Source organism: Prionailurus bengalensis, chromosome C1 (assembly GCF_016509475.1).
Source record: "Prionailurus bengalensis isolate Pbe53 chromosome C1, Fcat_Pben_1.1_paternal_pri, whole genome shotgun sequence".
Lineage (NCBI taxonomy): Eukaryota > Metazoa > Chordata > Mammalia > Carnivora > Felidae > Prionailurus > Prionailurus bengalensis.
In genome coordinates this window covers 126,738,172-126,755,065 of record NC_057345.1, presented here as the reverse complement: position 1 = coordinate 126,755,065, position 16,894 = coordinate 126,738,172, and the positions used below count along the sequence as shown (strand labels likewise).

At 42.1% G+C, this 16,894-nt stretch overlaps 1 protein-coding gene across 1 annotated transcript in view; it reads left to right on the top strand.

Moving 5' to 3' along the window:
• Positions 1-16,894, top strand: part of TMEM163 (transmembrane protein 163) — a 246,713-nt gene that overhangs the window by 125,886 nt on the left and 103,933 nt on the right. Inside the window, exons 3-4 of the mRNA XM_043573266.1 lie at positions 13,918-13,961; positions 15,352-15,443. Of these exons, the coding sequence (XP_043429201.1) occupies positions 13,918-13,961; positions 15,352-15,443 (136 nt within the window). The remainder of the gene's footprint in view (positions 1-13,917; positions 13,962-15,351; positions 15,444-16,894) is intronic.

Here is a 16,894-nt window from a genome sequence, read left to right as displayed (position 1 = left end):
ACTGCAGGAGAGAATTTGTATCCCCATACCCTCACCAACTCTTGGCACTTAAAAAGTTCTTTTATTCTTGCCATTCTGACAGATGAAATAAAACTGATGTTTTCTTTTATCCAATTTTGCCATCTTAAGTTTATTGGCTGTTTAAAGTCTTTTTGTGAAATTGCTAGTTCTTATCCTTTAAGCTCTTGGGGTATTTTTATTTTATTTTATTTTATTTTATTTTATTTTATTTTATTTTATTTTATTTTATTTTATTTTATTTTATTTTATTTTATTTTATTTTATTTTATTTTATTTTATTTTATTTTATTTTATTTTATTCTATTCTATTCTATTCTATTCTATTCTATTTTAATTTAATTTAATTTTTTGAAAGAAAGAGAGAGTGTGTGTACGTGAACGGGAGAAGGGCAAAGAGAGAATGTTAAGTAGGTTCTATGTTGGGCACGGAGCCCAACATGGGGATCCAACTCAGAACTGTGAGATCATGACCTGAGCTGAAATCAAGAGTTGGCCACTCAACTAACTGAGCCACCCAGCACCCCCTCTTGCTTTTTTTAAATGCTGATTTGTAAGTGTTCCTTTCTTGAGAACTAAAGTATAATACACGTACAGAAGAATGCACAGATCAAAATGAGAGTTTGATGAATTTTCACAAAATGAATGTACCTGTGTAATGACCACTCACACTTACTCATCTTTTTACTTGAGAAGACCTTCTTCTGTCCCCTCCCACTCACTACTCCCTATGCCAGAGGTAATCACATCTTGAATTCTACCACCATACATTGCTTTGCCTGTTTTTTGAATGTTATACAAACAGAACCGTAAATAGATCATCTGCTCAGTGAATGCTTTATTTTCCTTCCTTTCCCCTTGTCATTATTTGTCGGGATTCATACATGTAATTACAAGTAGCTGTATTTCATTTATTATCACAATTGTCTACTATTCCATAGGATGAATATACCACCAGTTTATCCATTCTACGTTGAACATTTGGATTATTTCCAATTTTGACAATTAGGAAATGTGCTGTGTGAACTATGCTGCTGTGAATGGTTTTGTAAGTGTCTTTTCATATCCATATATATATATTTCTTTTGGGTATATATCTAGGAGTGGAATGGCTGCATCGTAGAGTGTGATAATTTTTTATAGATACTGGCAGCCAGTTTTCTAAAGCATTCATACCAATTTACATTTCCACCAGCAGTTTTTAAGAGTTCCAGTTGGAACACATCCTGGCTAGCGTTTGAAATGGTCAGCCATTTTTCTTCTGTAGGGGTATCTCTTTGTGATTTTAATTTTCTTTTCCCTGGATGCTAACGAAGTTGAGCATATTTTCATGTGTTTATTCATTATTTGTATATCTTTTTTTTTTCATAAGAAGCCTGTTAAATCTTTCCTTTTGGGTTGTTTTTCTTTTATTGATTTGTAAGGCTTCTTTACAATGGATACAGTCCATTGTTAGTTACTAGTATGTAAATATCTTCTTCCACTCTTTGGCTTGCTGTTTTGCTCTTTTAATGGGATCTTATAATGTAGTTTAATTTACTGATCTTTCCCTTTATGATTAATGTGTTTATGTCCTGTTTAAGAAATCTTGTCCTTCCCCCAAAGTTATGAAAATGTTCTCCTGTGTTATGAAATACATGTCTCAAATAGATATCTACTGTATTATTTTGTACTTATCATATGTACCCACAGAACGTCTCCAGTTGTTTTTTGTGTATGGTGAGGTAGAGTCAATGTCTCAGTACCATTTATTGACAAGACCTTTCTTATCCCCAGTATACTTCAGCAGTGCCTTTGTTATAAATCAAGTGACCACATATATGTGGATCTTATTTTGTTCTGTGGTCTTTTGGTTTATCCTTTTGCCAATACTGTTCTGTCTCAATTAGCAGAAGATTTTGAAATAAATCTTGATATCTGGTTGTGACTGTCTTCCAGGTTTTTTGGTTGTTGAGTATTATCTTAGCTATTCTTGACTCTTCAAGTTCCACTTAAACTTGAGAATCATCTTATTCTCTCACAAAAAGCCTGCTAGAAGTTTGGTTGCTAATATCGAATTTTGTAATCTATGAACATTGTATATCCCTCCATATATTTAGTCTTCCTTAACTTCTGTCTGTAATGTTTTATTATTTTTCTAGGCAGAGGTATTACACCATTTTCATTAGTTTATCTCTAGATATTTGACTTTTTCTGTTCAAAATAGTATCTTTTTAGACTTGCATTTTCACTGTTGGTGACTAATATAGAAATAACTGGTTCTTGTGTGTTGATTTAGTGCCTGGTGGTTTTATGTATGCTGAATGCACATCTTAATCCTCTTTGCTTCTCTGATTCTGTCTGCCAGTTTGCCAGTACCTCACTGTTCAAAAACTGGGGCTGTATGGAGAGGTGGGCATGAAAGGAGCAGCATGCAGTTTTAATTTGAGTATCTTTTCCCAGGATGCTTTACCTCTAATCTTGATAATCTACCTTGACAAGCATCTTGCTTCCTTGTGAGCAAGAGAAGACTGCATGGTCCGCTGTGCAACCTCTGCTCTTCTCTTTGAAAATGCCATTGGTTTTCCAGCTGCTTGATACTTACACCAGTAGCTGTCTGAGCCCTTACTCCTTTAGTTTCACTTCCCTTTCTCTCTAGTGTGTGGATTATGGGGAAAAGGTTAAGGAGTGGCTCTGGATCAGGAGCCCCATCTAGTTACAACCAAACTTGTTATGCCTGTAAGTGGTTTGGCTATGCCTGTAATTGTTTGGGCTATAGATAAGCTATAGCATCAAATTGTGGAAAACTCTGAGCTCTGCCTAAGATTAGATTCAGGTATATTATCAGCTCTCAACATCTTCCTCAGTATAATGTAAATTTTAATGTATTTGTAGATTTTATTTGTAATTGGGGCTTCAAGGTTGACCATTGACTAGTTTCTTTGATCATTATATTTTTTCTCTAGCATTCCGTGCTTTGGTGGGTTTTGTAGAGGAGAGGGGTAGGAAGGGAGGAGACAGAAGGTCTTTATTTTATCAGGTTTGACTTTTATTCTCCAAGTGATAATGCTGATGATCTTCTAATGGCTTTGATTTAGTGCCATTGAGTAAATATTTATTCAGCACCATTTCACTAAGCCAAATTTTTGAAGTCTTATTTAGTGTACTCCTCTTCCCCATAATATGTTCTTTTTTTTTTTTAATTCCTTTAGTAACTCTTTAAACCAAAGGGGTCCATTGTGTGGTTTTATGTGTCAGATGAAGGGCCATCTTAGTGATCTTACAAGGATGACCTTAAGTGACAACATCTATGCTATTGCTAGCTCTCATTGCCCAGGACATTAGCTTTTGGTTCTGGTGTGAATTAATCATTGCATGTTAAATAAAAACCAGACATTAATATTAGGTTTAGGGATTACTCAAGCATTTATTTTTTTCTTTTTTTAGAAAGAAATTACTATTTTTAAAAAATGCTAATTTGTTTTGAGGGGGAGAGAGAAAGACAGACAGTGTGAGCGAACACATGTGCATGAGTGGTGGGGAGAGGCAGAGAGGGGAGAGAGAATCCCAAGCAAGTTCTGTGCTGCCAGTGTGCAGCCAGACATGGGGCTTGATCTCACAGACTTTGAGATCATGACCTGAGCTGAAGTCAAGAGTCAGATGCTTAAGTGATTGAGCCACCTAGGTACCCTGCTCAGTAAATAATTATTGAGCACCAACTAGGTACTAGTGCTTTCACAGGCCCTGGGTATAGAGAGTTGAATACAATATAACCCCTGACTTAGGTTTTCATAAGCTGGTTGGGGAAGACAAGGATCATTTCTGTGTGGTACAAGATGAGGGCAGTAGAAGTAGGAGCCTTGGGTGGCAGAGGAGGAGTCCTGGGCCAAGTTAGATTCATTCTTCTACATGTTGGTGTCCAGTTTTCCAAGCACCATTTGCTAAAGAGACTGTCTTTTTTTCCACTGGATACTGTTTCCTGCTTTGTCAAAGATTAGTTGGCCATACATTTGTGGGTCCAATTTGGGTTCTTTATTCTATTCCATTGGTCTATGTGTCTGTTTTTGTGCCAATACCATACACTCTTGATGATTACGGCTTTGTGGTAGAGGCTTAAGTCTGGGATTGTGATGCCTCCTGTTTTGGTTTTCTTCTTCAGTATTACTTTGGCTATTTGGGGTCTTTTGTGTTTCCACACAAATTTTAGGATTGTGTGTTCTAGCTTTGAGAGGAATGCTAGTGCAATTTTGATTGGCATTGCATTGAATATGTAGATTGCTTTGGGTACTATTGACATTTTAACAATATTTGTGCTTCGAATCCATGAGCAAGGGATACAGGAGTGCTGATGCATAGGGACACATGTACACCTAAGTTTATAGCAGCACTTTCAGCAATAGTCAAATTATGGAAAGAGCCTAAATGTCCACCAACTGATGACTGGATAAAGATGTGGTTTATATATACAATGGAATACTACTTGGCAATGAGAAAGAATAAAATCGTGCTATTCTCAGCAATGTGGATGGAATTGGAGGGTGTCATGCTAAGTGAAATAAGTCAGTCAGAGAAAGACAGATGGCATACTTTTTCAGTCATATGTGGATCTTGAGAAACTTAACAGAAGACCATGGGGGAAGGGAGGGGGAAAAATAGTTACAAACAGGGAGGAAGGGTGGCAAACCATAAGCGACTCTTGAAGAGAACAAATGGAGGGTTGATGGGGGGTGGGGGAGAGGGGAAAGTGGGTGATGGGCATTGAGGAGGGCACTCGTTGGGATGAGCACTGGGGGTGTATGGAAGCCAATTTGACAATTATATTAAAAAATAAAAAAAATTTTTTAAATAAATAATGGGCTGTGAGTGAGCATTCAGGCTTGCATTTCCCAGCAACTGCACTCAGAACAGAAGGCTAGAGAAGACCCAACTGTGAGGGTTCTGTTTTGTAAAAATTTCCCCATCTCTGTTTTCTATTGAATGAATGCTTTATTTACTAGGTGAAAATAGCAGTGTTCTGTGATGAAGGGCTAGTTAGTGCATTAAGAGGCATATTTCATCAAATCGTTCAGCAAGTCACCGCGATATCCCCAGCTCATCGCAACAGTAGGCAGCATGTAGTAGATACTCAGTAAACATTTGTTTGTTAAATGAAAGAATAATTGGTGAGCTCAGGCTGTCCGTGTTGGTCTGGACAGGGTGGGTCGCAGGACAAGGTCTGAGTGTAGTCTGAGCATGCCCAAGCACACCCAGTGCTCACAGGCAACAGACTACTTTCTTGAAAGCCATGCTGGGATCACAGGGAACCACAGCACAGAGAGGAGTCAAATCACATGTAGTGGAAAATATGTAATTGACATTCAGCAAGAACCCTGCTCCTATTATTTGTTCTGGTCAGTGAGGTCTTTGGAGTCCGTGTACCAACAAGTGAGGGAAGATGGTTCACTTGATTGAAGATAGTCCACAAATATTCATAAAAGTTAGGTAACCAGGGCTTCAAGCAGCTTTCCCTCCTCTTCATTCCCTCTTCTTTGTAGAAGAAGCAAAGTGAAGGTGTGTGTGGTTGAGAAAACCAGCATGGCTCTTGGTTTTTTGTCCCTGAGCTGGTGCCTCCTGTGTGTGTGGTACTTCTGAGAACCTGTCTAAACTAGGTGTCTTCTGCTGAGTGGCGGTTGTCCTGCCTACATTCTGGTAACACTGACTCTAGTTCTGGAATGGGGGTCAGGTGTGTTTCATGTTACACTAACTGAAGCAGGGTGAATATATTGTGTGTGTCGGAGGCAGTCAGGGTGCCCTGCTCTCCTTGGGGGGAAGACTCTCCTTGGGTTGTTTTCATTCTAATTTTTTTCATTTGTACTATTCTGTGCTAGTTCTTAGCTTTCTGGTTTTAGGGCTGTTCTTGCCCTTCCCAAGGTCCTAGGTCTTTGCTATTTGCAAATGCTCCAAGTTCTCCTTGAAAGAATGGTCCTTATAGAGGCCAGTTTCTCCATTGTGCCCCATAAAGTGCTAACTGTCAATCCAATTGCTGACGGAATGGCTGCCTGGTAACACAGATGGGCCTCAATGTATTGAATCTGTGTTCCTGTCCGCCTTCTCTCTGAAGACTCAGTTCACAGCAAGCTGGAGCTAAGGAGAAGTTGTTGTTTCAATCAGTCAATCAATCAAGGAATCAATCTGAATGCTTTCATGTGTTTACGCACTGATATAGGTATGTAGGAGACATCAGGAAACAAAGCAGAAAAGCTTATGGACTTTGTAGTGCTTACATTCTAATGGGTCAAGGGGGGCATAATGGTATGCAATATTTATGAATAAGAAATCAGATAGTGGGGTAGAAGATAATATGTGCTCTGGTTAAAGAAAATGTAGAGCAAGATCAGGGGGAACTAAGATGTGGGAACTGGGGCAGGCTTCAGTATTAAATAGGGGGGCCAGAACAGGCCCAGGTGAGCTTTGGCCAGAGACCTGAAGGAATGGAGTGGGCCATTTGCATCCTGGGGTAGGAATGCTCTCTGCTAGAGCCCAGACCTGGCAGGAGGCCAGTGAGGAGGCCCCTGGGCTAGAAAGCAGTGAGCTGGTGTGGCTGTTGGGGGTGGGGGGGGAGGTCAGTGCACAGGGATTTTGGCCTTTACATGGAGTACAACAAGCAGAACCACTCTGGCTGCATGTCATGGATGCAGGGGCAGAGGTACAGGCAGGGGGGATGGCTAGGAGAATATGAGGAGTCTAGGCAAGACATTTTTGCGGTTGCCCCCTCTTACAAACCTGAATGCAAATGTATCTTTCATTGTAAAGTGGCCCAGGCCACTATTAAATGACACTTGGACCTCCACAGCACTAGCACAAAGGCAATATTCTCCAACCTCTTCAAATCCTCTCTTGCTGTGGGTTACAGATGGTCTTGTGGGTATGGAATTGGGAGAGGGAACATCTGGCCACTTTCTATACATGACCACATACCTCTAGGTCATGTCAAAGAGAGAAGGAGAGTCTCACGATTATCCCTGGGGTCTTGGCAAGGCTTTGCTTGTCTACAGGCTGACAGAGCCCAGGAACGTAGGGGGAAGTGTCCATAGCAGGCCTGGGACTAACTAATGGGTCTCCATTCTGGGGAACCTCTACAAAAATGATAAAGGCTTTAGAACCTAGTCCATGGTAGAGCTTGTTGTAAATTCTTACTGTAATTTACAGTAGGAAACACCAGAGGCTACTGTCCAAGCAGCACAATGACTGGCAGGCATTTTGCTGAGGACTGCAGATATGGAGATGAATCTACTGTCCTTTCCCTTAAGCTGCTCGTGGGCTGCATCTAAAGTCCCATAATCAAGCCTGCTGGGTCAGCTAGATAGCAGAGGTGGCCAGGCAGGTAAGGGAGGCCACCTGGGTCTGATGCTGCAGGAGAGGCAGGTGACCAAGAGCACATGCCCTGTCCAGCAATGCCCTCGCTGGGAGAAAGGGATAGACCCACACTGGCTGATCTCAGGTTTTCCAGAGAAGCTGAAAATCCAGGTCTTCTTCTTCTTTGTTTTAATTTGTGAAGTCTCCTGATTTAATTTTTTTTAAGGTTTATTTATTTTTGAGAGAGAGAGATGGAGTACAAGTGGGAGAGGGGCAGAGAGAGAGGGAGACACAGAATCTGAAGCAGGCTCCAGGCTCCAAGCTGTCAGCACAGAACCCAATGTGGGGCTCGAACCCACAGACAGTGAGATCATGACCTGAGCTAAAGTTGGACCCCCAACCGACTGAGCCACTCAGGCGCCCCATGAAGTCTCCTGATTTTAAAATGGCAGTAGCCAACTCTAATATTTGAAGAGTACTATATAGGTCAAACAAAAACTTTCAAATTTCATCCTCAGGTGGCCCTTTTGCCAACTCTGGTCTAAACAGATAAAATACAAAGTCAAGTTGCTATGCTGCGACTGAGGAGGAGTAGTCTAATGGGCAAAGCAGTTTTGAGTTTTCAAACCACTTCTCCCTCTTTTCCGCCAGTGATAACTGAATTCAGCATCCTATCGCAGATGACTGTAGTCTAATCTGTTTGTGCATGAGAGAGTCTGGAAGTTATTGGATGCTCTGTGGAAGTGAGTTGGAACGTCGATCAGTTAATTTTGACTCCTCTCAGCTCCACCTCTTCTGCCGTCTAGGCAGTAGCAAGCACGATGAAGGTGGTGATGGAAAGAATTCTCAAGTTGGGTTAATTATGAAGCTGTGGGTGAGGCGGTTGCCAGGCGTCTGAGTGACAGAGATGGTTTAATTAAAGTGGGATTGATTTATTAGCGCTTTACTGGCCACATAATTTAGCAACTCGGAGGTGTTACGGGGCCTGGGGTATTGCTAAAGAGTGCTAAGGCTCAAGATAATTATTGCCTTACTTAGGAGAGAATGACAGATGGGACCTCATTGTTGCCGTAAATCTAGCCTGCAATGGAAATGGCATTCTTTGTGTAACGTTGTTGAGGGGCTCTCTGGCTCAGACCACAGTTGCCTTGCTGGTGCTCCCACCTCTCTGTGCATTTCCAAGGCACTTTGAACCTCCACACCCCTTTCTCAAGCTTGGGGCTTATTCAACTGCGTGATTTGCATTTGGCTTTGCCCTAACAATGGGTTGCCTGGGTCTGCTCCGTTTCCCAGCTGTCTTTCTGTTTGAATTTTGAGTTTTCAGTCTGATGGACTTTCTGGCCCATGTGTGACTTAGTCGAGGAAGGTCTTTAACCAGACCTGTATAAATATTTATTTAAGACTTCTGTTGTCTGTGTGCTTCTGGGAGTGTAGCTGTTAATACCCCTTCGACACAGAAATGAAAGTAGAGTGTAGGACAAGAGAAAACCTGGGAGACAGGAGGTTCCATGGACAGAGAGGGACATTTTACTTATGTGCCACACCCTGGCTCACCTGACCCTGATGTGTGCTTCTGCAAACTCTCCGGGGCATTAGCAGTCCACTCAGGTAGGTGATTTAGCTCATAGAAATGGATTTCAGAAACTGAGCTGTAATGAAGACATGTATGATAGTCGTTTTCCTGTTAGCCAGAAGCCCTGCAGCCTGCCCCCCAGTGTACATCATAAATCTGATTTCTGCTCTTTCTGTTTTAGATCTTTGGCTATATTGTTAGGTGTTGGGTAATTTCCCCCCCCAGTAAAATGGATTTCCTTTTTCTAATTTGAATGGCCATGTATGATGGTTGTAGAAAAATGTGGAAAATACAAAAAAAAAATTGATAGGAAAGAAATCCACTCAAATATCCCCACCCACCAAAGACTGACCACTATCACCATTTGAGCTTTTTTTTCTAGTTGTTTGCAATGCATCTTAAAAACATGGTTGTACTGTAAAGCTAGTTATACACATGTATTACCCCTTTCTACCTCATATTTTTGCTCAAACAATAAGGAAATCTATTATTTCACATAACTTTCCTCCACTCCTTCTTGCATCAGGCAAAATGGCCTCACACATACCAGACATTCTATTTCAGGGTCTTTGCACTGACCCTTCTTGTTATCTGGAAGGTTCTTCTTCTAGGTGATTGCATAGCTCACTCCCTCACCTCCTCCACGTCTTTGCTCAAATTTCATCTTTGCAGTGAAGCCTTTTCTGACCTCCCCATTAAGTTTTCACCTGTGCTAGCCAGATGCCTCCTGACATAGGCCCATCCTTTTTCATGGCACCCAGTGTTGATGACACCTATCATGCCACCTATGTGTTTATTATCAATATCATTATTCTAACTAATGTGCTCATAGAAGCATTAACTAAATGTACTTTTTGTCAACATTTTGAAATACCTTACATGTAGCTTAATTTTTTAATGGACTGTACTTTAATCATCACCCTGTTACTGGACTTTTAAATTGCATCCAGTGTTTTGATCTTATAAATTACATAAACCTTTGATGAACCTTTTGTGTATAAAGTGTTTTTCCATATCTTTTTTTAAAATATGTTTTTATTTTTGAGAGAGAGAGGAAGAGAGTGCACGAGTTGGGGAGGAGCAAAGAGAGAGGGAGACACAGAATATGAAGTAGGCTCCAGGCTCTCCACTGTCAGTACAGAGCCCAATGTGGGGCTTGAACTTGTGAACCACGAGATCATGACCTGAGCTGAAGTCGGATGCTTAACCGACTGAACCACCCAGGCACCCCATAACGTGTTTTTCCATTTCTTAGTCATTAAAAGAGATTCTTGGACATGGGATTACTGAACAAGGTAAATTGTATTCAGACTCATGGCTGCAAGTGGTACAAACTCAACTCAAGCTGGCTCAAGCAAATTAAAGGAAATTACCAGCTGACATATTTGAAAAATACAGGGATAGACTTCAGTTAGGGTTGATTCCAGAGGTTCAGTGCATGTTATCAGGGATCTGATATCCTTCATATCTGCTTTCCTTTGTGTTGGCTTCATTCTAAGTCAGCTTCTCCCCATTTAGGACAAAATTGCTACCTGTAGCCCCTGTTTTCATGCTGCCAACTATACAGTCCATATTAGAAAGACATCCCCTTCCCGGTATTTTTGGCACAAACTCCGGACAGGTTCTCGCTGGCTCACATTGAATTGTGCCCCTCTTGAATCTTTACCTTTGGCTGTGGGACAAGGGTATATGAGAGTGGAGCTGATGATGTCATTCAACACAAATCACACACGCTAAGGATAAGGACATAGCTCTCCCCAGGGGAGACTCAGGGTGCTCTTACCTCAATGGGGAATGGATGTGGGGAAGGCCCCAAAACTACAGATCTTCATTTTACTTAGGAACATTTTAGGAACTCTGTGCCTTCATAGGGGAGAAAAAAAAGGCACGGAAAATGAAGGGAGTCCAGTCACATCCTAAGCATGCGTGTTTGGATGTGCGAGGCCAGCCCAATCAGATGGTGGTCTACTGCTGCTCTCTCCAGGGAAAGGGAGGCAGGCGTGAAGGGGGAAACGCAGGCCTCGGCTCCCTGGGGAATGAGGCTCCAGTGGCCTGTGATTGCATGCCTCGTCGGCTGTTGGCGGCCACTGGCTCCCGGAGTGCATGTTTAAATTATGAGCAGTGGAGACAAGTTCTAAATGTGAGGAGCAGAAGTGTTCTGGAAAATTTCCCTAGGGTGTTCTGATAGCAATGCTCTCTGGATGAATTTAGAGGCTCCTGACAGTAGGGCACTCCATTCCAGAGCAGCGGTGGTGTTTGTCATGCAGGCCCCGCACTGCCAGCTGACAGCCTCAGCAGCCTCTGTGGCCCTTGCCTTGACCCAGAGAAATCTTCGTAAGAGAGCTCTGCTTCACGGCAGCCCCACTGCCTTCTCTCTGTGCCTCTTGCCAGCTGGCAGCATAATTTTGAGGTCGAAAGGGTCCTTATCTGTCATCCACTGTTGAATGTGCACCTGCCTTCAAGGTATTGCTAGACTTTTGTTGGACCTGTGGTGGCTTTCAGCTACCCTCAGCCAAGTATGATTGTGGCTCCGGAGCCACCTGCTTTGTAATCCCTACCTTGGTGGTCAGTCATCTTGGCTCTGGTCTGCTGTTCTCCAAGTGGGAACTGCCCACAAAGGGAAGCTGTCAGAGCCAAGGCCCTGTGGAGGGCCCCTCAGTGTACCCCAGATTCCCCACACAATTTAGCATTATCTCCCTTTGCAGCTTATCAGGGAGATCAGATGGAGCCAATTTATAAGTAAATGATACATGTTAGTCCTTCCCTTCTGTGAAGGACTCTGGTTAACCTGAAGCTCTTAATCAAACTTTCCTTGGTGCATGGAGGATAGAATAATATTAGTATTCCACTTGTGCTCTAAGTTATTCATCCCCTGGGCAGGCTTGAAGTACTCACCCAGTCAGAACTTTCCATATGATTCTGAGAAGGTTTGAAATCATAGACACTGACTCCAGCTGAATCAGGGAAACCCCTCATCAATGGCCATCTCCTTTATGGGATTCCAGAGTCTCTAAGGTAAAGTTCCTTGAGTTTGTCAACATAATCAACTGGGTGTACACCTCTTTGAAATCTGTAATCCACTGTGTAAATGTGTGGTCTTACTGAATAGCTGATTAAAGCTTTTTACAGTAACCAGTAACAGTTTACCTCTTGGGAAAGCAGGCAGTCTTCTGGGATGGCAAATGTGGTACTTTATCCATTATGCCCTCCATTCCATGGTGCCCAGGGCAGACAGTGATGGGTGGGGACAGTGCGGGAGCTCTTCTTTATCTGCTGTGTATATTGAGCATCTGGGCAAGATGTTAGTAGGAGCTAAAAAGGTTTCCACTGCTGATGAACAAGTAATCCACAAAAAGCACAGAGCCAAGATACTGTAAAAACAGGCTGTAAAGTAAACAAAACAAAACAAAACAACAACAACCCAATACTTGTTTCTGTGAAATTTTATGAAGCTTAACAAGTTACTGAGAACTTGGTGCAAGTTAGTCTTAGCGTCCTCTAGTGTATCTTGGTGCTCAGTGCAATTCCTCAAGGGATCTCCTGCTATATTTGCTCATGTCAATGTGGCCTGTGAGTTGAGTTCTTTGGGAAGAGCCAGAGCCCCTTTGCATCACCATGGCTGTGTTGCCCACAAAAGCTACACCCCATCACTGCTCACAGCTGGCTCTGCCCTTCTCCTTATGCCCAGGAACAACGCAGGGATAATGATGCAGCTCATTGCAAGAGCCAGAGATGGTTGGGAATTGAATGAATTGCATTGGTCTTACACAGCCTGAGGGCTGGAGTGTAGCTGACTCCCTGGAAGGGCTTGGAAATGTGAAGAAGCCAGTGGTTCTCTTGCCCCAGAATTGTATTTACCCTATGTTTGTCTCTCCACTGCTTGGTGTTTATAGCAAATGGTGGCCAACTCCACTTCTGTGTTCTTAGGTTTCAATTCTCACAACATTAATCAACCATCTAGATTCTCTCTTGGTCTCAATTCTTAATTCACAGAAAATGAACTATGCTTGGTTCACATTGGGTCAGATGACCCCATAAAAGCTGGGGGCAGGGGCACAAAGCACAATATGGCTGTCCAGGGCCCATTCCTGGATGTTATGGGGAGGATAGAGAATGGGGCCATTTGGTGAGCTGAGTTGGGGCTCAAATGGGTATGGACCTCCATGCCCCACACCTACGCCTCACTTACTCCATGAGTCAATGTTTTTCATACCTGTGCCTAGGACAATCTACTTCAAACCTTTGCTGACCCACTGGGTAGGGTTTTATTCTTTGTTGGAGGGTGGACATATGCTTGATAATATGGCTTTAGTCAAACTGAGAACAACAGTCTTTGAAGCTGGACATGGGCACAGAACAGATCACAGAATTAGACAGACACACCACTCAGTTAACTTTCCCCCAAAAAAGGTAGATACATTTTTGAACATGGAGAAATGTCCTTATTACAACTTGTAGACATCTCTTATTTGTAGACGTCTCTTATTTAAGATCATTTGCTATGGTTTTTCCAAACTGTTTTCTTGATGCCTACACTGGATTTTCAGCTCTGATGGGAAAGAGTTTTCTCTGAACTGTGTTAGCAGTGGCATGTGTGTGTAGATACCTCAACTAATTACCTGATGATGGGAACATTGTGGATGGTGGCACTTTTACCCTGGCAGTTTCATGTGGTTCCCAGCTCTCTGTTCCCAATTGCTAAAGTCTCAAAGTCTCAGCAGCCATTTGATTGACAGGTGCTTGGGCATTTTCATTCTGAAGCCAGCCCTTTGGTGCTAGAGGACGCAGTGGGAAGGGTTGCTGTTGCCAGTGGAGTCCACAATCTTTTCACCTTCACTTTACTTTTTTCAGTTCATAGGGTTGACAAGTACAGTTAATTTTTAACTTAATGCTCTTGGAACTTTTCCACTGATGTTTAAAAGGCCCTATCAACTATATTAATATACTCATAAATGAGAGAAAATATCCATGAGGTCTTAAAATATGCTGAATAATATTTTCTTTCTTTTTAGCTGTCTCCGTTATGAGGTACAGCGCCTCTGCTTTTGGGTTTGCAGTAAGTAACCTGAAATGTACTTTTATGAAGTTTTGCACGTTTTTCCTGAGCCCACAAATCTCACTCTGGGCTGGCAGTTCAGAGGGTGGTTAGCTGAAGAGAGCTTAGCGTGACAAACCTTTTATGGAAATAGCTTCTGTAAAAAAAAAAAAAAAAACCAACTACAATTTTGAAGGAAACAACAATGATACTCTACACACTCTCCAGAACAGATTAGGGGACCTCATTTTCCACACCTGGTTGAGAGGATGGTTTTAGCCTGTTTTTCTCCCTCAAGGTTGTAGGTTTGAAAGTGGGTACACACTGGAGTGAAGCATTTACTGGTACAGGCAGAGGTGTTGGGGTTAGGATTGGGGCTGCTGGCACTAGACAAGTCAGTCTGTAGCCCCATTAGGAGTAACCTGGGTCCTGAACCTGTTTCCTGATGGGAATTGGTCAGAGAAAACAGGTCTCAGATGTTTTATAAGCTAGGCATGTTGCAAGCTTGGGTGTAGTTTCCCCACATTCCTTCAAGACAGTGCTAGTGCTTGGAGTTTTCCACCTGAAAAGTGAGATGTGGTGCGGTGACTCATCTGGAGAGCTCCAACATCCTCCTATGTAGCTTTAGGGTTTCCTGTACCTGAGGGCATGTGTTCCTGTTCCCAAACCCACTTCTGCCCTTTGATGTGAGAACTTAAAGTTTTGGAGGTTGTAGATTGTTTTCAGAATCTTTTGAAAGGTATGGACAGTCTCTCCAGAAAAATGCCTCCCCCCCCCACACACACACCCACCCCTCCCTTTTATCCCCTTTCTTCTGTCTCTGTCCCTCACACGTTCACTCATTCATTCAAACAAGAGCATTGAATTTTGTATACAATTCTGAAATGTTAGATTTCCCAGAATCCTTGGGGTATCTTGCCCTGAACCTTACTCTCAGTCTCACCCTTGAACCTTATATAGAACAATCGCATCGGGAGCTGGAAACATAGAATCCTTATCCTGAATCTTTTACTTGGGATGGAGGGGAAAGTGCTGCAATTATTTGTCTGCTGGGGGATATGGGTCAGAACAGTACAACTCTCCCCATAGCTCCCTGTATCTCCAGAGCGCTAGAAGCTGGGGCCCAGGGAGCAGAGCCCAGTGCACCACAGAGTGTGCTTTCTCAGTCTGTGGGAGCAGTGGGAGGTCTGAGGAGAAGCCATGGCACTGCTACCAGGCCGGCATGTCGGGTGACCTCAGCTCCATATTCCCAGGACCCAACATGAGGATGATGAGTAGCCTATATCATGATGATGTGAAGCTTCTTTGCTCTGAGATCACTGGCTCAGAATCCAAGCCTTTGTGTCTTGTGTCTTCACCGTCATGCCTTTTTCACGCTGGAAAACACTAATGCCATGTCTCCTTCTCCTAGTTTGATGCCATCCTCGACGTCCTGTCATCGGCGATTGTCCTGTGGCGTTACAGCAATGCTGCCGCTGTACACTCTGCCCATAGGGAGTACATGTAAGTGGATTTTTATCTTGTCCCAGGCTGCCGAACCCTTGCAAAGGAAGGCCACGTAATTAGGCTGTCAGCATAACTCACCTTGCAACTTTGGTTCCAGGGATGAGAATGAGGACCCAAGTTTACTTTGAGCATGCCTGCTGTGATATCAGCCGTATGATAGGCAACTTCTGGGATGGTCACAGAGATGGGACATCCTTTTATAATTCTCCCTGTCCTCTGCTCTTGAGTCTGGAGTGAATGTTTGTATGCTCATTTGTCTGTCCTTCTGTCCATCTATCCATCGATCCACCTATGCTTCAATCCATCCATTCTTCCATCCTCTTTCTCTATGTGTTTTTGGAATCTTTGTTCTCTGGAATTTTCATGCTTTTTTTTCTTTATAAGTAAGATGACTTTTCCACTGTAATTTATGGGAGATATCTTGAGGGTGTTCTAGATTACCCTACTGGTCTTACATTCCTCTATTAGAGGGTGTGGCTTCTCCCAGTCTCTATATCCTGTGGGTGATGGTTTTGTCTTTGAGGAATTTGAGTTTGTGACCATAAAACACATCTTTTCCAACTTGCATCTCTTTATTCCATTTTAAATCTCCAGGCTGATAGCACAGGTTCCAGAGTTAGATATCTTGGCTTTGAATCTTAGCTTACCACTTGCTAGCTCTGTGACCATAGGAAGTTGCTAACTGTTCTATGCCTTGTTTCCTCATCTAGAAAAGCAGAAAAATAACAATAACTCCTTCACAGAGATATTGTATATATTATATATGTATAATATAATGTAATATATGTTATATATATATTAGAACAGTGTGTATATGTGTATATGTGTGTATATATAATGTCTGTGTATATATCTATATATATAATAGATATATATCTTATATCTATATATATATATATAAGTTTGGCATGTAGTTCAGGAAACCTTAGCTGCCATCTTTATTATTAGGTAATTATTAAGGGGGCTCCCCTGAGACTGACCACCACTAGTCATTTACCCCACCTCTGTACTTTTGGACAATTTAATACAAATGAGTAAATGTTATCCACAGTGTGATTTGTGTGGTGCCCAGACAGAAGGTTCTCTTGATGAGGATGCTGTGTCATACTTAAATGTATGAATGTTGAGATACAAACGTTAGGTGTTAGGGGACTCTGGTAATAATATATTGGAAAGCTTTTGAAAGATGATGCTATAGCTGATTCACAAATGAGAACGCATTTTATTTCATTGTTGGCTTTGGGTAGAGCATAGAAACTTCTTTTAAGTATTACATATTTATTTAAATGTACATTAGCTCTTTTAACAAATATGAAGTATCGAATGTGTGATGCCCCAGATGATATTGTTCAGGATAAAGTTGATTTTTTGAGTCAACTTATGGTTGAAAAACTTAAGAGAACAATTGGAGTAAATTGATTTTGTAAAATTTCAAATTATGGTACTAT